The sequence below is a fragment of the Protomyctophum parallelum genome (assembly GCF_964188405.1).
Source record: "Protomyctophum parallelum genome assembly, chromosome: 14".
Taxonomy (NCBI): domain Eukaryota; kingdom Metazoa; phylum Chordata; class Actinopteri; order Myctophiformes; family Myctophidae; genus Protomyctophum; species Protomyctophum parallelum.
The window spans coordinates 35,402,805-35,426,090 of record NC_139709.1 but is presented as its reverse complement, the minus strand read 5'-3'; the positions used below and the strand labels follow the sequence as shown (position 1 = coordinate 35,426,090).

The 23,286-nt window shown below is 42.9% G+C and overlaps 1 protein-coding gene across 1 annotated transcript in view; it reads left to right on the top strand.

Annotated features, from left to right (window-relative positions):
• Positions 1-23,286, top strand: part of LOC310871279 (receptor-type tyrosine-protein phosphatase N2-like) — a gene marked incomplete at both ends in the record, with an annotated part of 183,112 nt that overhangs the window by 39,364 nt on the left and 120,462 nt on the right. The window contains 3 exon segments of the mRNA XM_083782764.1: positions 195-559; positions 4,283-4,369; positions 13,715-13,794. Coding sequence (XP_083638890.1) covers positions 195-559; positions 4,283-4,369; positions 13,715-13,794 — 532 coding nt within the window.

The window sequence follows — 23,286 nt, the reverse complement described above, 5'->3', positions numbered from 1 at the left end:
CTCAAGGAACGAACCATGAGCAGAGTGTTTCCATTATGAGCCAACATGCACAATACCAGCCTTAATTAGCATCATTGGTAACACAGTAAGGAGGATGCCCAATTTCTGTCCGATATGGCTGCTGTGCTTGGAGCCTATTACCTATTCTTCAAACCACACATCAAAAACCTATTTGTTTCCCCCCTTTGTTTCAGGCCCAGAACAACAACAACCTGTTCAGCAAGCTCCTGGCGTACCTGGACAAAACCGCACTGACTGCCGACCCCAGAAACCAGGAAGCGGCGGCGGCGGTTGAAACCCCCACCGCCAGAGGACACACAGTCGGCCTGGAGAACGTGCAGAGTCGAACCAGCGAGGCGGAGGTGACGGTGCAGAAGAAGGACACCACCCAGACGGTGGAGGAGGTGTCTGAGGTGGAGGGCTGGATTAAAGAGGTGGCGCCCCCTCCTGCCGCGGTGGTGTACGAGCAGCCCCACGAGAAGACCATGCACGTCCCCGAGCTGCAGCTGGACGTTCAAAGCGACGACGATGTCTTTGGTTACGTCATCACTGACACAGAGTAAGTGTCGTTGTTCAGTGTTAAATGTGTAACTTTTTCACGGATTAAAACTAAAGAAAAACTAAAGAAAAACTATGCTATAATGATTAAAACTATGACTAAATATGTTGACACTTTTGTCAACAAATAAAAACTATACTAAAATGGGAGGGACTAGTGGAGAAGAGATCCAGAGGTAGAACTAAGATGAGCCATGTTTCGTCTTTGCTGGGAAAGTGTGTGCATAGATGTAATGTGTTGATCAAAACCGAATCTATTCAAGTCCGTTGCTCTCCCCAGGTTGGCGGAGGGTGTGTAGAGCCCAGGATCACATTAGATAATTGACACAGGGGTGAAAAATGGGTTACAAAATCATGGGATAAAAAAAAATACCTGTTCTACTGTTTTACCATGAATGAAGACTAGGTTCAGTCCTACTATGTGTTGTGCTAGTGACCAATTATTTAGTTTTGTCCACCCACATTCAACTCTACTGTAGGTAGTTGTCATGTCACTGAGCCACTGTGTGAAATTCTGGTAGTCCGTAACAGAGTTATTGTCAGGAAACAGTCCGAGAATGGCAGTGACATCATAGCCTGGCATGGCCAGACTAATATCACCGCGTAGATATTAGTCTGGAACTTCGGTGTGGAAGATTCATTTCCGAGAGGCGGTTACAAAACAGATTCCAATTTCACAGCAAAAAAAAATTTTGTTTCCTGACATGTTTTGAGCTTGCAGATGCAGTATGATCTGATCACGTAGGACATTCATTTACGGATAAAAAAATATATAGGCCTATGGAGATACCAGTACTTTGCTCAAGGACACAGGAGTATGTATTGGTGTGGAAGGAAACAGGAGTCTACCCGGAGGAAAGTTGCGAACTGTTACTCCACACATAAAAGGTTCAAACCAAGGACCTTAGTGCTAACCACTGTTGGATAAACCATCCCGTCACAGTCTGCTAAATGACACACAGTGGTACCAGGGTAAACCACTGTGCCACCAATATGCTTTGTCTCCACTGGTTTATGGGCTAAAATGTTTGAGACTTGGTATGCAATGAATGAAAGTGAATGGTATTGTTACTTTTGGTTTCCTGACCTCAGTGCACAGAAGAACAACAATGTCATGCCCTGCAGCTGCAACGGCCGTCTAAAACCCATTTATAACTGGTCTAAAAGTGAACGTTTTTTCAACGGCTAGACTAAGCCTAGACGTTGAAACAACGTAATTTAACAGCTATATATAGACACTCTATAGACACTCTAAAAACAGCTAAGATATAGACCGTGGATATAGACGATTAAAAACAGCTAATCAACGTCTAGGCAAAGCTTAGCCGTTAAAAGAACTTTCACTTTTAGACCAGTTATAACCCAATTTTAGACGGACATCTAAAAGCAGACTATGGCTCACAGAGAACCCCAAGGCTCTAACACAACTTAAACTTGTCATCAAAAGCAACACAGTCGCACCGAGTAGGATTACTGGAGTGCGTGAAATAAGTTTTGAGCATTGTGTATAGACAGACATTTTTGTCCTGAGGCTGACATGGCAAAAAGGGAAGAGGAGAAAAAAAAGGGAAAGATTGCTGGCAAGTGTAATGTCTTCACAGCGCACCGGTGCAGGTCTATGCTTTGCGAAAAAGATTTGTCTCGCTTTCAAAGCTGTTTGGGTATAGAACCCACGGTGGGCCTGAGGTTTGTATCATCATTCAAATTGGAGGTGGAAACCTTATATCTCCATATTTCAACTTTTGTATTTCCGTAAATGAACGCCCTACTTCATCATACAAGAGCGTCGCACAAAAGTATTGAAAATATCAAATACCCCATACCCTCGGTGGGGTTGGTGAAAGGGCCTTTCTGTGTGGAGTTTGCATGTTCTCCCCGTGTCCCCTACGGTAGGTACCCTCACAAAAAAACATGCAGTAATCCTGGTCTCTATACTGCCTCCCCCTGGTCAGCCTGATGGAGGGGAAAGGATCTGGTTGAAGCGTGTTAAACTTCCTGTGTTAAGAAGTGGCCTGCTCACTCCTCATGCAGCATGAGCTCAGTCCCCAGGCTGGCAGAGGGAGAGTAGCACCTATGATTACACCTTAGGCAATTGGCACTGGGTGAAAAAGGGGTGTCGTTAGAACCATTTGAAAGGTAATACTGCGAGGGGGGGGGGGGGGGGGGAGGATATATAGGCCTATTTAGACATAAATTATAAAACTATTATAATTTATTACATCCCCACATCCTTTAAAAATTTGTCTAATAAAAGTATGGCTATGCCCAAAAGAAGAGTTATGATGGTGAAATGATCATTTAAATAATGACATAAATACAGTAGCAAATATACAAGCTCACAACATGTCAAATCGCGACGTGTTCTGCAGCTTGTGCATTGGCTCTTTTCACTATTAATTATTTTTTATTATAATACAAAATTGAACGGTTTTGGATATACCAGTTTTCCACTGGACAGCGACAAAATGGAAATAGGAGGACGTATCTCCCCTCTCTTCAGACTTTTATATTCTCTCCCCTCTCATGTCTCTCTGTTGTCTCTCTGCCATCAGGGGATACAGAGAGATGCAATTTGTCATCGCTCACATAACAGTCGGAACGGTATATTGACGCTCAGCCATCTTGTGTCTGAAAATACCCTGCAGGCCCCGCGCTGCAAATAAGACGCCAACGCACGCTCATTGTTCCTCCTCCTCGTTGTTTTTTTCTTCCCTGCGAAGGTTTCCGAGAGCTTTTGACGTGGATTTTTGCATTTACTTTCAATGCCATTGGTTACGCTTATATTGTGACACAGGGAGAGAAGGTCAGCATAACATCACACTGAGATGGTAGTAAAAGGTAAATGGTGCATTTATATAGTGCTTTTATCCAAGGCGCTTTACATAGATTGTGCATTACATTCACCCATTCAAACACTGATGGTGGAGGAAACCATGCAAGGCACTAAGCTGCACATTGGGAGAAGTTAGAGGTTCAGAGTCTTGCTCAAGGCACTTCGACACTAACTCTGGGGGAACCCATAGGTTTGAACCCATCCGGCCACTCTACCCCTGAGCCACCGCCGTAGTGTTTGCCCTCACTGTAATGGATCAAGACAACATGTGTTCCAGACAGTTATTATTTAGTCACAAGTTCTTGTTAATACTTTTCATTGGTTCAATATTTATATAAACCCACAGTCAGACAAAAAAATGCTTTCATTTTCTTTTTTCTTTTTTATAGTGAAAGTAGCCCATCTACAAGGCCATCTCACAATGTGTCACATCACAACACAGGTGTTAGATTTTAGAATCTACTAGGGCAGTGCTTCTTTTTCTTGAAAATTGCAAGAAAAACTACAAGCGTACAACGTGGCTATTTTCACTACGTATTCATTATTTGTATTTATTATTTATAGAATTTCTTTGATTAGATTTGTTAGTTTTAAAATATATTTATTTTTTCCAGTGTACTAGGCTAGGGCATTCATTTACGAATAATACAGAGTTAAAATAGAGATACAATGTTTTGGACCAACAGCAACAAATTCTCCTCTCCTCTCCTCTCCTCTCCTCTCCTCTCCTCTCCTCTCCTCTCCTCTCCTCTCCTCTCCTCTCCTCTCCTCTCCTCTCCTCTCCTCTCCTCTCCTCTCCTCTCCTCTCCTCTCCTCTCCTCTCCTGTCCTCTCCTGTCCTCTCCTCTCCTCTCCTCTCCTCTCCTCTCCTCTCCTCTCCTCTCCTCCACAGTGGTCTGCAGACAGATGAGGGGGTGCACCTGATGGAGATCTTGGCTCGTAGAGCAGGCATCCCGATGACCGACGTGGCAGAGCTCTCGTACGTACACAGAAGAGTACAGTAGGACCGCCGTCATGTCATCACGTTAAACTCACCGCTCACAGAGTGCCTTGTGTAAACCGTCTGCCAGGATGGTCATATTTTAACTGTACGGTAGATTTATGGCGGTTGTATTCTAAACAAACTATAAAACTACATAATAATAATAATAATAACATACTGTATGTATATAAAATGCAAGATATGAATTGATATAAATTACATCAACATTTTCCGTCCCAGCAAATACAAATTATAAAATGCAATACTTTAAAACACATATTTCAAATACCTGTATTTGAAATACTGGCCATCATTATGCATGGACACACGCACACGCAAAAACACGGACATGACTCTGTCTGTCTGTCTGTCTGTCTGTCTGTCTGTCTGTCTGTCTGTCTGTCTGTCTGTCTGTCTGTCTGTCTGTCTGTCTGTCTGTCTGTCTGTCTGTCTGTCTGTCTGTCTGTCTGTCTGTCTGTCTGTCTGTCTTCATGCAGTATTGATGTATGTGTGTAGTGTAAATTTGCCATGACTAAGTCTAATCGCAGAAAGTTTGTATTGTAGTCGGGTCGGATCCTGGGTATTTTCGGATCTCGGGTTTACCCAAAGATCTCACACAGTGACACACGCACATGTGCGCACGCACGCACACACGCGTGCACACACACTGCAATCACTCAGTCTTTCATGCACACGCTACCTCTCAACCTCTGTGGGTTGTTACTGCTCTCTCTCTCTCTCTCTCTCTCTCTCTCTCTCTCACACAATGCACCTTTTGTCTTTCTGCTGTCTGAAAATGAAAGGAGAGCCAAACATTTGCACTGAATGATAGATCAGAGAGAGAGAGATGGGCATAAAGATAAATATATATATATTCCATGGTTTCATTAAACAAATCCCTTACTATAGATTAGAAAGATGTGAGGCCCTAATAAAACAAGACCACTGGTAATCGAAACCAATTGCAGAACACCTGGAATTTTGCTAATTGAAAGTCGACTAATGACATATTTTAAGCTCTTAAACTTCATTCTTCATTAATCATGGTCTCCCAAGGATCTATGGTCTCCTCCATTCTTCCCTCCACACCAAATCAAGACATGTAGGAAAGCTGAGAGGGAGACAGTGAAAAAGATAGACGCTGAGAGAGAGACAGTGTAGAAGATAGACAGTAAAGCTGAGAGGGAGACAGTGTAGAAGATAGACAGTAAAGCTGAGAGGGAGACAGTGTAGAGACAGACAGTAAACTGAGAGACAGACAGTGTAGAAGAGACAGACAGCAAACTCAGAGGGAGACGAGAAAACGTAGGAGAGATAGACATTACTAAAGCTGAGGTAGAGCGAGTAGGAGAGATGGGAGAGGAGAGGAGCATCTCAATAATGATTATGTAATATCACCCAAGAGCACCATGTGTGAACAGAGAGAGAGTCAACTCTTTTTAGCACTTTTTTAGTCCCAGTTTAGTTGTTATGTCACTCAATTCCTCCACACGCGTGACATTGCCACTGCTGTTGTACCCTATACTGGCTCACCTGCCCATGAGGAGCCCCCACCAGGAGAACGGTCAGTTGACAGTTGCCGGTTTCCGCCTACCAGCCTGTAGGAGTCACTAGTGCAATGACAACCTCCCCACCTGGCTTCCCTCTCCTGACCATGGACAGTGGTTCATATAGTCCTATACTGCAGATGTTCAGCCAGATGTATAAAAAACTCTCAATAGGCAGTGAATCGGGACTGTTTAATTTCTACGATTATGTCACAGTGGTAAAGTGCCCGGTTGTGGGTTTTAATCCACCGTGTTGCATCTGGCTATGTCAAATGTCCACAAATCCCCATGTTCGGGTGGCGGTGAGGGTGATAATTCACCCTTTGTCAAGTCCCACCCGTGGTTGTGCCCCTCTTCGCCCCCATTGGTTGCCGTTTCGTGGTTGGACAAAAATCCTCTCTCTCCATCCACTACCATTGAGTTGCTTCATATTGATATTCTATGCACTCGATTCTTATTTTAAACTTGGTGTCAGTCAAAAAGGAACATCACAGGCGCAGCATGGTGACTGGGCATATAATGTTTGTTTTTAGTTTTCTCCGAAAAAGATGTTTTAGCAAATTCAACATAAACAAGGTGGAACATAGCCTCGGTCCCAGGCTTACTTATAAGGCAGAAAGAGCCTGCTGGTTAGTCAGTCAGGGACCAATCAGAAGGCTGACAAAGGGTGAATTGTAAGTGAGCGTATTGCGGTCTGGGGGAAGGCACCTGTCAGGCTGTCAGCAGGGAGGAGTGGGACGAAGGCTCTATGTCCTCCCGGTGGGGGTTCCGCACTGGCAGGTGAGTCAGTAGGATACAGCATCAGTGACAGAAATGTGTGCGGGGGAGGAATCAATTTCATGGCATAACGGCTAAATTTAAAAAAGGATAAACAAAGTCTGTGCAATGAATCAATCATTCATTAATTTGAACTGATGTTTGTGCCATGAGTACATCCACGCAGGAAGTGAATATTGCACAGTGATATTGTGACGCAATTTATTTTCTAAGCGAGGTAAATGTTTCTCAACCTGTAGGAACAGGAAGCTTCCCCCAGGCTATAAGACTGCTGGTGTATTATGGCCATGTATGATGATCTGGGGTTTGAACTAGTTTTGACCTTATTTCATTCGTTATTAACAATTATGGACCATTCAGTTTGTGCATACATGCACTCGTACAATGCATGTAGTCGTACATCTACCATACCTGAAAATACGTCCCCTGAAACCAGGCATCACCAAAATAATAGTTTGATGTTATATATTTGACGCATTTTGATAAAATTAGTCAAGCTTCCCGATGTGTATGGACTAGGGAGCTTAAGTCCCCCAGCCTAGAGTGACAGTTGCCCGGGGGATAGTAGTTGTATAAGCCTTGGTGTGTTCGTCTTCATGGCTGATTTTGTACCTTGTCGTACAATGGTGTCGCATGGCGAGAATTATCCGGAAGTAGGTGGAAGTATAGTATAGCCAAAACATTGCAGATCTACAAGCTCGCTGTAGCACAAATATTAAAGAGAGGGTCTTTAGAGATTATAATCTCGGTTCGGTACATAGGCTAGATTACCTATTTTCCGACATTTTGAAAATGTTTGACCTACAGTAAAATGGCATGCTCACAACCGAGATAAACATACAGTAATCACCCAAGATTATGACTCCAGCTCAGCGTGATTTGAGGTGAAGTGCCAAGCTGAATGCATAGTTGAATATAATTTACTCCCTCCATACCTTCTCTTGAGTCTCTACATGATTTGTGTTGATCAAGGTGACGTAATGTCTGTCTGAGCCGTCCTATCACACACTCACCACTAGAGGGGGACAGTGGTCCTGAGCTAGGAGTGGGCGATATTATAGACCATTATAGTCTGACAGGTTGAACAAAGCACAGTCATTAATAAATGTGAATTATGACTCCTTGTTCTCATTATGTTACATGTCTAACCCTTACGGCACACTATGTCTATTAGCCAATGACATAATGGTTTGACATGAACTCTCTTTAGACAGGGATGGATGGATGGATGGATGGATGGATCCATCAAGATCATGCACACGGTTTACATTTGAGAAAACATAGTTTTGTTCAGTGTCCTTCAGACCATGTATAGCTGCATACTAAATTAGTATAGGGAATAGAAGAGACGGAAAAACGATAACAGAAAAAAATCATCAGTACTTTTGTACTAACAGTATATTAAAATATAGACCAGCGTATGCAACATAATGTATAATTAATAATTTATTGGCATATTATATACCATATACCATCAGCATTTATCAGTAGCCTACAGTAGCTGCCACAGTGTCTAATGCTGTATAGGCCTATATACATCAGTTTAGGTAGGAATGGATAGACAGACAGACGGACGGACAGACATTGTAGAAGGTTGTTGTAAATAATGGAGGACTGCAGTACCAGGGGGCCCCAGACCCCCAGTACAATGATTGATAGTTGGAACCGTACGGTCAATTTGGCTCCATACACACTCAAAGTTAAATAAACACTGATGATCCTACTGTGTAAGTACTATGGGGTCCAAATGATTAAACGTATATTAATGAAATGTGGACTTATTATCAACAGGTATTAAGCAATCTATTGTTTTGAAATGCTCAATATGTCAGGGGTACATATAAGAATAGCATTTGATTTTTTTTCAATCACACCCGTGTGAAGTGAGGGGCGGGCGCTCTTATTATCTTAAGATGATTTGGTGATGTAATGATGATATAAAACAAACGGTGACAAAACAAACCTTAAATTCTCTTTATTGCCAATGGCATTTTTAAAACAAACATTGAACTAAAAAAACAAACATTAAACCTGTATATCGGAGGGGCTAGCGCCCCTCAAAAACAGAAGAGGGCATGTTAGTGTGTGCATGTGTGTATATAGCAGTAAGATGCCCATAGGGCGAGAATCATGCATCCGCCTGGGTGACGGCAGACTGCTGGGTGAGCACTGGCGCTTTTGCATGGGGGGTCAACATATGGAATGATTTCTGTACTGGCCATATATGGAGTGTGTCTTGAGTGTACAGGGTTTGATGAGGTAATGGAATGTTAGAACAGGTCAGCTCCATATATATGGAGATCTAAGGGTGGCAGCAGGGGTAGTGTCTTGAGTGTACAGGGTTTGACGAGGGCCCAGCCAGGGCCGGGCCTTAATTTTCTGTCCTGTTGAGGACTCTAGTTTTCGCCGGCTGCCGGGTGCGGCTGCACTAATAACTTTGGGGCGTTTGAATGGACAGGTATCCGTCAAAAGGGAGACATCAAAGAGGAAGGATGGATGGGGAAGGATCAACATATGGAATGTCAGAACAGGTCAGCTCTATACGATCTAATGGTTTGAGATCAGATGTAGAGTTGCTGGCCGGCTATGCAGATCTAGGTGATGATCCAGTCTTCTTCGTGTATGGCTGGCTATCCAGGGTTTGATGAAGTCAGTTTCGTTATCCTCATATATGGACACTGCCATATATGGAGCGTCAACCATATATGGTGGCGTGACGTGTTACGAGGTGGAACAGACATATATGGTGGCGTGATGGACGGAGGACAGGTTTTGCAGGTTTTCTTAGTAATCTGCGACCTACTGTCGCAACAACAATATAGTAACTGCATCAAAAAATCCAAATCCATCCAAATGGCAACTCAACATATTGTATCGTTTTACCTTATATCGTATACGTATCGTATCGTTTTGAAATGCAAATAATCGGTATTGAATCGTTTTGAAATGCACCTAATCTATTGCATCAATACTAAGTACTTGTGTGTTGTATTTAGCAATTTTAGGAAGAAAAAAGAAAAAGAGGGGTTTAATTACTTTTCCATTCAATATCGCTACATTTGGTCTATCAATAAATGTGTGAATTCTCTGTATGTGTTCATGTCAAGGCACGGGTTTGTCCATAATGTGTTCAAATATAATGTCTATGTATTTTACAGAGTAATCACTGTAATAATAAATGTTTCCCTTAAACATCAGCTCTTCGAAAATAGCTGATGTCAGCGATTTTTGCAATGTTCCTTTTTAATAAAACAATATTAATTTAAAGTTCTGATTCCGCTTTAAAGATGTTTGAATGGAAATGAAATGGAAAACATAACGGAATAGCCTAAAAATGAAATATAATAACCTTGCTTCAAAGTCAACATGGCTATCATTCCTTTTTCTTTCCCATTTATTTTCTTTCCACCATCCTCCCTCCCTCCCTCCCTCCCCAAGGCCTTGGGTGGCAGGCAGGGACAGATGGATGTGTGATCAAGTCAAGAGGAGTGATTTATTCCATCAAACAGAAGGACCCCCTCTTCCCTCTGTGTGTCACTCTGTTGATGCAGGTGACAAATAATGTTCTACTGTGTACCTCGGAGCCACGCAGCCCTGGTGACAGCATGAGAGATTATGGCGTCCTCCTAACACACACACACACACACACACACACACACACACACACACACACACACACACACACACACACACACACACACACACACACACATATATATAGTTTTATTTGTAACAGGGAGATCCTCGTTACTGAACAAACGCACATATAGATTACATATCAGCAGTGTTGGGCAATATAGGAGAGTAATATGTTACTTATTACTCCTTAGAAAAAGTAATAATATATTTCTTATTACTTGGAACCAAGACTAATTAGCCTACATATTGATATTAGGCCTATATAATATTATTACACTATTGCGCGCCCCCCACCCGCAAAAAAAGGATGTACAACAACACAATCTGTGTCCGCTTCTTTTAGAACTGAATCCAATTGTTTTGAATAATAATTAAGAAGAAGAGTCACCAATCAGCCAAAAAGGCTATCAAATAAAGCAGCAATCTCTCTCAAAACAAAAACAAAAAAGGTATGTGCTATTTTTTAGTAAGTAAATGGGTATAATATTACTGTAATACCTTGGCTTACTGTATACTACTTGTCACTGGGGAAAGTAATAATATTACAGTAATATATTACTAGTAATTAGTTACTGCCTAACCCTGCATATCAGAATATAGAACAAAAAAAAAGAGAGAAAAGAAATCCTACTTTTAAATAAAGCACACAAAGCCACCTATTTCCAGTGTCTCATATGGGCATCATTTCCGATTGTCATTCATTCAGATAATTTGGCTGATGTGTCAATTGGTAATATTATGGGAACACAACCTTGACAGAAATCAAAAGGAGCTACGGCAGTAATGAAACACAGGAGTTATAGGCTACAGCTAAGAGCAGCTGTCAAGAGTCGGAACAAGTTAACTAAGAATAATAATGAATAAATCATAAAATGGGCTATTAGAGATGGGATCACCTCGATGCCAAATTATTGAGCGCACACAGGGCACGCAACCAACTCTAATGTTTACAGAGCATGGTGCGGAACAGAGAAAATATTCAGAGACCGGCAGTTGTGTGGCCAGAAATGCATTGTTGGCAGAGAGAGAAAAAAGGAGACAATGGTCAGTAAAAATGCCTATATCTGTTCTTCTACGATTAATATATGGATAAAGTGGACACCCTCACCCCCCCCCCCCCCCCCCCCAGCACCATGTTGAGAGCCACTGGTGCCGTAGACCACCTCCACCACCACCCCCCCAGCACCATGTTGAGAGACACTGCTGCCGTAGACCACCTCCACCACCACCCCTCCAACGGTTTCCCAGCGTGCTTCTCAGTGCTGGCGGCCATGTAATGTAATGTAACATTTGGATTGAAGAGGTTATAGCTGGCGTCGGCACTGAGGATTGTGAGGGGCTCTGGGGAGTGCCATGCACGGTTAAAGCCCTTTTCAACAGCTACACACAGCCCCCATTTAATGAGCTACACTATAGTCTCTCTCTCTTTATGTCTGTCTGTCTGCCTGTCTGTCTGTCACACGTGTGTGTGTGTGTGTGTGTGTGTCACTGTTGCCAAACCACAATATAGTATGATTGCGACCGTAGGTCCGTCCGTCCGTCCGTCAACCCACCCATGCCTCCATATATGGTCCTCCTTGTGACATCACATCTCCATATGTGGTCATGCCTCGTGACATCACGTAACATCATATAGGCCCTTAGATCTCCATATATGGTGCCTCGTGACACGTCACACCACCATATATGGCCATCTAAAGCTCCAATACTGCAATACGACATGCATGTCCTACCCAGGATTAAAACTTTTAGTGTGAGAGGCCAAACATATTTACAGCACACATTTACAGAAAAACAGTGGGAGGTAATCCCTTCCAGCAAGCTAGAAGACTTATTTATACTTTATAAAGGAGAGATAAAGGTTTTAAAGGAGGGTAGTCTCACACTTTGATGGCTGGTGGTAGGGCATTCCACATTTTGTTGGTATAATAGTAGTATTAATGTATCCCTGTGTTTGTGCCGATTCTTTGAGGAATGAGAAGTGGGCTTTTATGTTGTATTTATGTAGTTCAAATGATTATGACCATTTTGGTTGGGTGGAGAATTTAAAGGTTTTATGACATTCATTTTCATTTATTTTTCTTTTTCTTTTTTCTTTTAGGTTTTATGACCTCAATTACACCCAAAAAACCTGAACTTTGAACATTCAGTGGATCTTCTGTGGTCTGAAGTTTTCTTTGGGGTTTGGAAGCCTTTTGAGCTACAATGAAAACAGGCAACACAGTGAAAACAGTGACATCTGCTGGCAAATCCCATTGACATATATGGGATTTGCAGGGTCTTACATCACTTACTGCCGGCAAATCAGAGCACCTGTTTGAGCCAGAAAACCCCAGATCACAGAAAATCTACTGAATGTTAAAGGTTCATGTTTTTTGGGTGCAATTGAGATCAGAAAACCTAAAAAAAATAAGAACAATTCCAAAACCTTTTTTTTAATGTCACAATCCCTTTAAGCACTGTCCTGCCTGACACTAGGCTCAAGGGGCTCTATTTCCATCCATGCTAAACCCCTTATCCCTAAACTTCTTTGCCTTTTTTTTTTTACTATTTTGAAAAACATTTTTGGATAGTTCAGATCTACATCGACACATTGTGAGCTTGTAGATTGGCTATTTTAACTATTCAGAAATGTTTTTCAAAAAGTAGTTTAGGGATAATTGGTTTATACTATAGCATTGACAAATGGAACCCTAAATGTATCCATACAAGAGGAAGAACCACTGTACATGCTTGCAGTACATTGTTTTGAAATTAGTTCCAGATATCAGTTTTATGCTTTAGAGACCGTTGGACTTTCATCCATTTTTCATCCAAACTTGAAACTTCACATCATCTACCGGTATAATGCAAATTGGATACTATGACATTTCTCTGAATTCTGTCTGTCTGTCTGTCTGTCTGTCTGTCTGTCTGTCTGTCTGTCTGTCTGTCTGTCTGTCTGTCTGTCTGTCTGTCTGTCTGTCTGTCTGTCTGTCTGTCTGTCTGTCTGTCTGTCTGTCTGTCTGTCTGTCTGTCTGTCTGTCTGTCTGTCTGTCTGTCTGTCTGTCTGTCTGTCTGTCTGTCTGTCTGTCTGTCTGTCTGTCTGTCTGTCTGTCTGTCTGTCTGTCTGTCTGTCTGTCTGTCTGTCTGTCTGTCTGTCTGTCTGTCTGTCTGTCTGTCTGTCTGTCTGTCTGTCTGTCTGTCTGTCTGTCTGTCTGTCTGTCTGTCTGTCTGTCTGTCTGTCTGTCTGTCTGTCTGTCTGTCTGTCTGTCTGTCTGTCTGTCTGTCTGTCTGTCTGTCTGTCTGTCTGTCTGTCTGTCTGTCTGTCTGTCTGTCTGTCTGTGTCCATCCGTCCGTCCGTCCGTCCTATAAAATACATTATTTTTGTGTGTAACAGGGTGGTGGGTCCAGCTGTGACCTTCAAGGTGCAGCGCAACTCTCAGAACGTCACCACAGCAGATGTGGCCAACGTGGCCGGTAGGTCCTTCAATCAAACATGCACGCACGTGCGCGCACACACACACACACACACACACACACACACACACACACACACACACACACACACACACACACACACACACACACACACACACACACACACACACACACACACACACACACACACTCTCTATCTCTCTCTCTATCTCTCTCTCTCTCTCTCTTTTTTCAATGACTGCAACCCTTCATAGTCACAGAGAACACCATTATCTGTCGCTGTGTTCTGCACCTGTGGCCTGCCATGGCTGTTTATCAAAATGGCTGCCAACAGCATTGTGTCTACTGAGTAACTATATTATTGTGTTGATATGGTTATAGAAACATTAAAATGGCTGCCAACAGCATTGTGTCTAATGAGTAAAAGCTCCATAGAGGGGGTCATCTATTGTAGTAGAAAATATATGGTTATAGAGAGACATTTTGTCTATTTTGACTATTGTGTTGATATTTTTGACTGAGTAGCCTAGCGCATTTGGCTTAGAAACATTTAACTGAAGTACACGACTAACGAGCATATCGTACGTTGTTGTTGTTAAATGCATCTTGTATCTCCATATTTCAACTTTTTGTTTTTTCGTAAATTAATGTTCTACTTTATCATACTACAGTGTCACACAAAAGCCAAATCGCAATGAGTTTTGAGCAAAACCTTAAAAAAACATTCAAACACTTGAATTGGCTATGAATAGAAAATAGCAGATATACAGTACACTTTGTGCCATGCTGCAAGCTTGTACATCTGCTATTTTGTCAACTAAAATTGTTTTAGTGGGTTTTTGTGCAACAATGTATACAACAACCACAAAAGTGATGAGTTAATGCTTGAGTAGCATGAGGAAAAGGTCTTACTGCTAATAAAGCAAGTTAAAAAGTACAGTACAAGTTCACGTATGTCATGATAAGTTTAATACGTATACTGATTCTCAAAGTTTGGTCCAGGGACCCTTTAGGGGGTTCCCTCTCTGTCTCTGTCGGGTGGAAACCTCATACAGTATGTCCAAAACCTTTCAGGATTCAAATAAAAAATAGCAAAAGTAACAGATCTACAAGCCCAAAACACGGCATGAAACATATCTATCTTTGATGCTTTTGCTTGCTGTAGTATGATCAAGGCCATTGATTTACAAAAAAACACAGCACATTAGACTAGGGAGATGAGGAGGTTTTGCAACAAAATGTAACATGCGTGTATACTCTCAGAATGAAGGGCCACTCACACTGAGCACGATAACTATAATGGTAATTATGTAAGCTTCACTGATGTACTGTACGTTCTGTGTGTACAGAGCCCACTCTGAGAGGGAGAGAGACGACGGACAGAGATATTTGTTGTAATGCTTAAGACTATACTGTAGCACACGGTCAACTGTGTGTGTGTGTGTGTGTGTGTGTGTGTGTGTGTGTGTGTGTGTGTGTGTGTGTGTGTGTGTGTGTGTGTGTGTGTGTGTGTGTGTGTGTGTGTGTGTGTGTGTGTGTGCGTGCGTGCACGTGGACTGGTAATGAGGCGAGGGTGTTGATGAAGTGAGGAATAAAGACATAGAAAACGATTGCCATTAGACACTGCACTGTCACTGCTTGGCGAGAGAGAGAGATGATGGAGGACATTGGAGGTAGATAGTCACTCTTTTCCCAATGCACAATGGATCCATTTTCACACATACACACACACACACACACACACACACACCAACACAGCATCTCACGAACAAACACACACCAAATTACCTACAGGGGATATTGTCTCCGTCAAAATAACGTGTGAATGGCCTTGTTTTTATTTTCCCCTGATCTTATGGTGTTGGTGGGGGGTTAATTGCACAGAATGCACACCCATGTGCGCACGCATGCACGCACGCACGCACGCGCACGCACACACACACACACACACACACACACACAGACACACACACACACACACACACATGCGGCATCTCTTAGACAAACGCAGATATGCAAACACGCCCTTTCTGTCTCTCTGTCACCCACACACTTGCATATGCACCCGCCCGCACGCATGCACGCACGCACACACGCACACACGCATGCCCCCCACCCCACCCCCAACACACACACGCACACAGAGCCCAGTCTGACTATGCAATGCCTTGCAATGGGTCGTTCTGTCTGTCTGTGCTTTTTCTTTTTAAGTGCTATTGTTGCCATTCTCATTTCCACCCCGCTCCCCGCTGAAGGGGGGGGGGGGGGGGGGTCTGAGCGTAGAGGGGCCTGGCAGGTTATTAATGCACATATTTGACGGAGGCTGCTCCAAATAGCTGCTGTCGGGCAGGAACCTTGTATCTCCATATTTCAACGTTTATTTTTATTTTTATTATTATATATATTGTTTTGCAAATGAAAGCCCAGCTTCATCAGAACAAAATGTGTTTTGCTCGTTGCTGTCGGGAAGGAACCTGTCATCTCCATATTTAAAGAATATAAATGTTTCATAAATAATAGCCCTACTTCTACATGAATCAGGAGTGTCACACAAACGTGGTGAAAATAGCAAATCTACAAGCTCAATTTAGGTATTTAGCAGACGCTCTTAATCCAGAGCGATTTACATTAAGCAAGAATAAAAACATTGCAATACATCATATACATAAAAAATAGATCTATTATACTGTACTGTATAGGCCTACATAAAAAGCTCATCACAGCTCATCTAGAGCTTGTACTGTAGGTCTGCTTTTTCACTATTTCTTTAATATTTTTTTCAATAATAAAAAGCAACAAAATGACATGCAGTTAATGATCAAATGAAAGTGGTCTTTGGGTTTATCGAACCAGTGAAGAGTAGTGACAAAAAATAGCTACTTGAGATCCATTTGATTCTCATTTTGTCATTTCCTTTAAAAGTAACGGTTTTGGACATACAAGGATTCCACGCCCGAGAGGGATGAAATCAAACACGCTGTCCTCTCTCTCCGTGCTGAAGTGCAACAGTGTGGGCGGGGCGGTCCTTAAAGAGCTGTTTGTCAAACTCAACTAGAATCTATCCATCCCTCTGCATGTCCTAGACCAGTGCTTCCCAAACTGTGTCATGTCAACGACCCCCAATTGACACACACAGCCCCATTTGAAAAGATATGCCAGGGACCCCTCCATAAGAGAAGATTCTTTACGGCTATAGCAGTGATTTTCAACCATTTTCATTTGAAGGACCTGAATTAGGCTACGACCCCCATGTAATGGCATTTCTATCTCTGGGACCCTATTGTAAAATCTAAGTTAATTTAACTCTCCAGTCCATTTGGTTCCATTTCTACACTCTGAGTTACAGACCCATAAGGGTCCATTTGGTTCCTAATTATCATTCAGCTGGGGACCCCGTGGAACTCTCTCAACGAGACGCTTCTCAAAGTGGCGTCAACATGTGTTAGTTCAGCATCACAATAATTTTACCCATACTTTACCACAACATTTTGAAAGACACTTTTTATGATTTTGAATTCTTAAACATAAATCTGGTGGTCCCTGGCACAAAACATTGTTCAGATAGGTCGCTGACATGAGAAGGTTTGCGAACCCCTGTCCTAGACGGCCTTCATAGAGCTGTTCACACACATTAAGTTGTACACCTCCAAACGATTTGGATTCTCAATTCCTGCATCCTTAGGACATCATTTCAACTAATGGCAATAGAGATGGTAGCTAAATTAGAAACCAACCCGTCTATCATCTTAGGACGTTGCGGAGCAGCGGTCACAGCTTTGTTTATTTATTATTCTTTTTTTGTCTCTCCTTCTCAGAATGCTATCAGATCGATCGTGACCTTCCCTGACCTTTGGGAGTGGCAGGTGAGGGGGGTGTCACGGATTGAACACACCCAAACCACCACCCCCCCACCCAATACCCCCACCCAACCCCCATGCACTGCCCAATCCCCCCACCCAATCCCCCCATGCACTGCCCAATCTCCCCATGCACTGCCCAATCCCCCCATGCACTGCCCAATCCCCCCACCCAATCCCCCCATGCACTGCCCAATCCCCCCACCCAATCCCCCCACTGCAATGGATTTAAGTAGCTGCGGTAGCTCTTCTGTCACGCACGCCTAAGCCATTGTCCAGAGACCTCGGAGTCTAGAGACTACTACAGTCTTTGTGAAAGAGGGAGAGTGTGTGTGTGTGTGTGTGTGTGTGTGTGTGTGTGTGTGTGTGTGTGTGTGTGTGTGTGTGTGTGTGTGTGTGTGTGTGTGTGTGTGTGTGTGTGTGTGTGTGTGTGTGTGTGTGTGTGTGTGTGTGTGTGTGTGTGTGTGTGTGTGTGTGTGTGTGTGCGTGTGTGCGTGCGTAAGCAGTAGCATTTGAGAAATAGACATTGTGAGGACCATTCTCCTGGTCCCCAAAACTGATTTTTAGAATTAGCCTTACAATTGGGAAAAGATTGAGCTGAAGGATAGGATTAGTATAGGCATTCAGAGGTTGGGTTTAGGGGTTACAGGGGTTATGCTGATATATACTGTAGCTGTGTGTCATGGTGTCGTGCACCGGAAATAGTCGATCTCCAAGCTTATAATAAACAACTGAGCTCGTTTTTCTGTAAATTAAATTCTCAAATATTTGTGTCCGTGCACATACAGTATGGCCTAATCGCTTCTTTTGGGGTCGTTCATAGACCTGACCGCTTATTTCTCTTGCAAGATCTGAACTGGTTGCCCCTCAAAGTTGCAGATGTGACGATTTGCCCCACCTCTGGGGTGTGGGGGTGGGGGTGTATAGGGGACCCACCCAGGGGCCAGCTCTACTTTGAGCGGCGTGAGCGGCCGTGAGAACGCGACCCTCTGAATGGTAGCGGGAGGTCAGGGTCAGAGCGGAGGGTCAGGGTCAGGCCAGCGGCCAGCGCAATTAGCACTTTAAGCAGCTGAGGAGCACGACTCCCCTCTTCCACCCGCCGCTCCGCTGAGCCTTGTTCTCCTCCTCGGACCGTCTGTTGGCTTTGCACTCCTCTGACTGGCAGAGAGATGGAGAACCGTATGCGTGCATGCTAATGAAGCTGTAGCATGCATGCTAATGAAGCTAGCCTGTATGCTAATGAAGCTAGCGCGCATGCTAATGAAGCTAGCGCACTGGTTATCAAATGTGGGTCTGTGGACTCCCAGGGGTCCTTGAGGAGGGGGTGGGGGGGTGGGGGGCCTAGCAAAATGTGTTAATATGGTCTGAGCTCCAAAAGCGTTGAGAGCCACTGTTGTGCTGTCAGTTGTGGAAGAAGTACTCAGTTGTGAGGTTGTAGATCTGCCATTTTCCAAATAGCAAGTATAGCCTATAGGGCTTGAGTGGTAAATATGTTATAATCTAAATCAAAACTTTTGATTATTGAGATACAAGTTTTAGTGTGTAATCAAAGCAAAATAATTCAGTATTTTTAATGGCACCTGTCTTTTTAACACGTATCTGAAATCTCAAAGCCTACGTAGCATAAAAAACTGTGACTTTTCAGGATTCAAAATTAGCAAAAGTAGCAGATCTCCTACTTTTAGTGCTTGTGTGTGATGCTGTAGTTAGCATAGCGTGATCAAGTAGGACGTTAATTTGCGACAAAACGCAAAAAGTTAGAATTCAGTATTTAAGTCCGACGTCATTTTGTAGTGCTACGTTACGTCCGGGTCCAAGTGGCACCAGCTCCCGTCCGCATCCCATTGTAAATAGAATATCTAAACGCGTGAATCTTTTTAAATTGACGTTATATTTCAGAAAGGAAGCCATAGAGGGTTAAAATGGGTCTTAATGCTTCCAACTCGAGTAGAATTATTAATGTTTTGTACAAGTGTCCATGACAACAAAAATATATGATGTGGAGACAATAAAGACTATTATTATCATTATTATTGAAGGTCCATTTGCTCGGTAAAATATTTCGGGGGATATTTACAATGTGTGCAGGCTTGAGTATGTTGAATCTAGTTTGCATTAATGAGGATTTAGTTGACACAATCAAATAAAATGGCGATAGTATTCCATGTGGGGTAGACGGCCTGTCACAGCCAGATTTTGGAGAGCAGCGCAGCTTTGTTGTTGCGAGGAAAGCGGTAAAATGAGACTTTCGTGGTTGTTTTCGTCTCAGATTTAGTCCGACGGAGCGTCACAGTATAACTCCATGGGGACACAAAAGCGACACAAAAGTAGGACCCGGAAGTATCTCAGGAGGGGGCGCTCACGTCACAGCTAAAATACTGAATATGCATGGTGATAAGAGGTTTTCTTCCCGGAAGAGACTGGGATACGAGAGGGCTCGCTATATTCAAGCATTATTACTATACGTGGAGAAAAATAAACTATATGCCCTCTCGCAACAATATCTTTACTATTGTTGTCAGACAATAGCGCGCCGGATGACTTGGTGCGTGGGGGGAGTAGTTGACGTTTTGGTTTGTGCAGTGACATGGAAGTAAAGCAAATGTCCTCACTCGTTCAGTCCGTGTAAAATACGCGTTCCGTGGCCGTGTGTCGCGCGTGGAACGCTTCCCATCTCCTGCTAATTGAAGCAACAGGCTTCAAAGGAGGCAACTATCTTTTGGTTCACATATCAACCAAACCAGGTTTTAAAGGCACTGCAAGTTATATCAAAAGGTTAAAACTCTACTGTATATGATGGTTATTATTATTATAGAGCAGTGGTTCTCAAAGTGCGGCCCGGGAACCGCCCAGGGGTCCTAGAGGGAGTTCTAGGGGGTCCCCAGGAAAATGTGTAAATTTAGTATAAAAATCACTTTAAACTTGTATACATATTATTTTGAAAATAGTAGACGTACAAGCACACATCGCCATCTAACGCAACGCTGTAATGATACTCAACATGTTGCGATGCAACATGTTGAGCTTATCTTTTTTTTTTAATCTCAATGTAAAAGTGTTTGCATAGTTTTGAAAAAATATAAATATAATAACACACATCCGTGGCCATGGGGTCCTTCTTTGACATTAATATCATTGCTTTGGTGTCTGCAGTAACAGGGCTCTCCCCGTCTCAGCTCTTTAGTAAATAAACATTATATAGATTTTCAGGTGGGTTGCCAATTACCACCTTCCATTTTATAGCCCCAGTTCCAATGTTGTCTGTTCAATATGTGTTTTGATTTATCACTTCCAATTTCACACTTCCAACTTCAAACTTCAAAATCAATTACACCCCTTTTAATGTTGGGATTCAGTGATTATTGCACAAAATCACATTTTGTTTTACGCAGCAATCAAATGGACAATACTTAATTGAGTAGGGTGTACGGTTCGATCCTGGGCTCTCTCAATTTGGGGGTCCTAGACATGTTTGAGAACCTTTTTGTGTAGGCAAGGAGAACCATACAAACTTGGAACCCGCCGCCATGCGTTTATTCTGTTCCCCAGATCTTCTCCGTTTTCTTTTTCTGTCTTTCTGTCTGAGTGGATTAGCATAGATCTCATTCTCTGACAGAGCTGACCTCCACTGCCGCTGAAGACTTGTCAAAATGCCAGATGTAATTACCCTGCACTTCAGGTCAGAATCATCTGCTTTATCTGCCTTTTGCGCTGCCCTCTCAGACCTGCAGAGTACTGTCTAGTTCTCCCGACCTTCCTCTGCAGTCCGAGAGACAGACGGTATATTTACTCAAATACTGTACAGTACTTCCTTAAAACACCCTGGGCAATGTTCCACACGTCCTAAACTCTTCCCCCTCCTGGATAGGGTAGAGTAGAGTAGTGTAGACTAGAGTAGAATAGAGTAGAGATACTAAAAAACTGTGGAACAAACTCGCCATTGCAGTCAAAAGTGCAACTCACTCTCAAACTTGCCTTGCCACCCCCTTAGCACGTCTCTCTCCTTGTATGCCTTCTTGATGCTAGTTTACTACAGATAATGGTTCTCTTGTTTTGCTTCTTAGATTAGATCTTTTTTCACCACACATGTACAGAATGTTTGATGTTTATTATTATTATTTTTTTAATGTAAGAGTGTCTACATTGTGCTTGTTAACCACTTAACACATTTTGGGCGGGAACCCCTTTTTGTGTTAGCATTATGTTATGATTTAGCTATTGAAAAATAGCAGATCTACAAGTTCATAGCGCGCCACTGCGCTACGAGCTTGTAGGTCTGCTATTTTTTTTAACCCATTCTGAACGGGAACCCATTTTGGTGTCAGCATCATGTCGTGCTTTAGCTATTGAAAAATAGCAGATCTACAAGCTCATAGCGCACCACTCGGTGGCGCGCTATGAGCTTGTAGATCTGCTATTTTTGAGCTTGTAGGTCTGCTATTTTTGAAAAATCGAAGAACGACTGACATTTTTAGAATCTGATCTCAGGTCAGAATGGGTTCATCAGACCAGTGTGTGTCCAGTGGGAAACCTCGTATGAATCTGATCTCAGGTCAGAATGGGTTAACCACTTAACCCATTTTGGGCGGGAACCCCTTTTTGTGTTAGCATGTCTGCTATTTTTTTTAAATACGGGCCCCCATGAGGATGATGAAAACTATGCATCCCTGAGTGACACCATCGACATTGACGGAATCATGTCCAGAGCACAGGGCACATACTCTCCTTTTCATCATAAGCGCTGGAAACGCGAGGTCACGATGATTTTTTCTTGACCTCCAAAAACATGGATGTTTTGTATGATCACCTCAATCTGAACTCAATTCCAATACAAAGATAGAGATTTTGGATATGCGCTAGCCGGGGGGACCAGTGGATGGAAAATAAACGATGATGTTGCCAACGCGGAATCGATCCGTTGCCTGGTGACGATGACGCCATGAGAGCCGGTAAAAATCATTATTGAACACTATAAACCCTTATCTCTCCCGCTCTCGGCTCTAGGCGATCTGTGATCATAAATTAATCTCGTCCAATCTTGTCCTAGGCAGAAAAGGAGTTAAAGTCCTGCATCCGTATCATGGGGAAACCTTTCACAGAAAATAGCAGATCAACAAACTCACAACGTGTTGTGTTCTTGTCAATCGGCTATTTTCAACGAATGCTCGCCCCACAATAACAGAAAATACACTTGTATAGAGCCCTGAGGGACTCCAATCTACCATATGGGGTTTAAGAGGTTAATGCAATCTGTGTCTGGGTGCTCAGAAAACAAAGACAAAATAAGATTCCAAAGCACAAGTGATTTATTTAGCACTGCAGTTGTATACAGACTTTCTTGTGATGCAGGAGACAACCCTGTCTGACTCAGAGCATAGCTAGTCTCATCGCACCATTATTATTATGACATGATGTTGATCTTGAAGTAAAAAAGTAGTGGGGTCGGATCTGAGTGCTTCTTCCACCACTGGAGACAGAGAAGGTGTTGGTAATTGCTACTGTCGTGCAGAACACTCATATCTCCACATTTTCACTTGTTTGTGTTTTTTCGTAAATTAACTCTGCTTAGCGTCCCTTGAAAGCTAACGCCTGCACCCTGTGGTCTCCGAGGCTACACGAAAGCATATGTTTCGAGCTTGCCGATCTGCTACTTTTGCTGTACTTTTTTTATTTG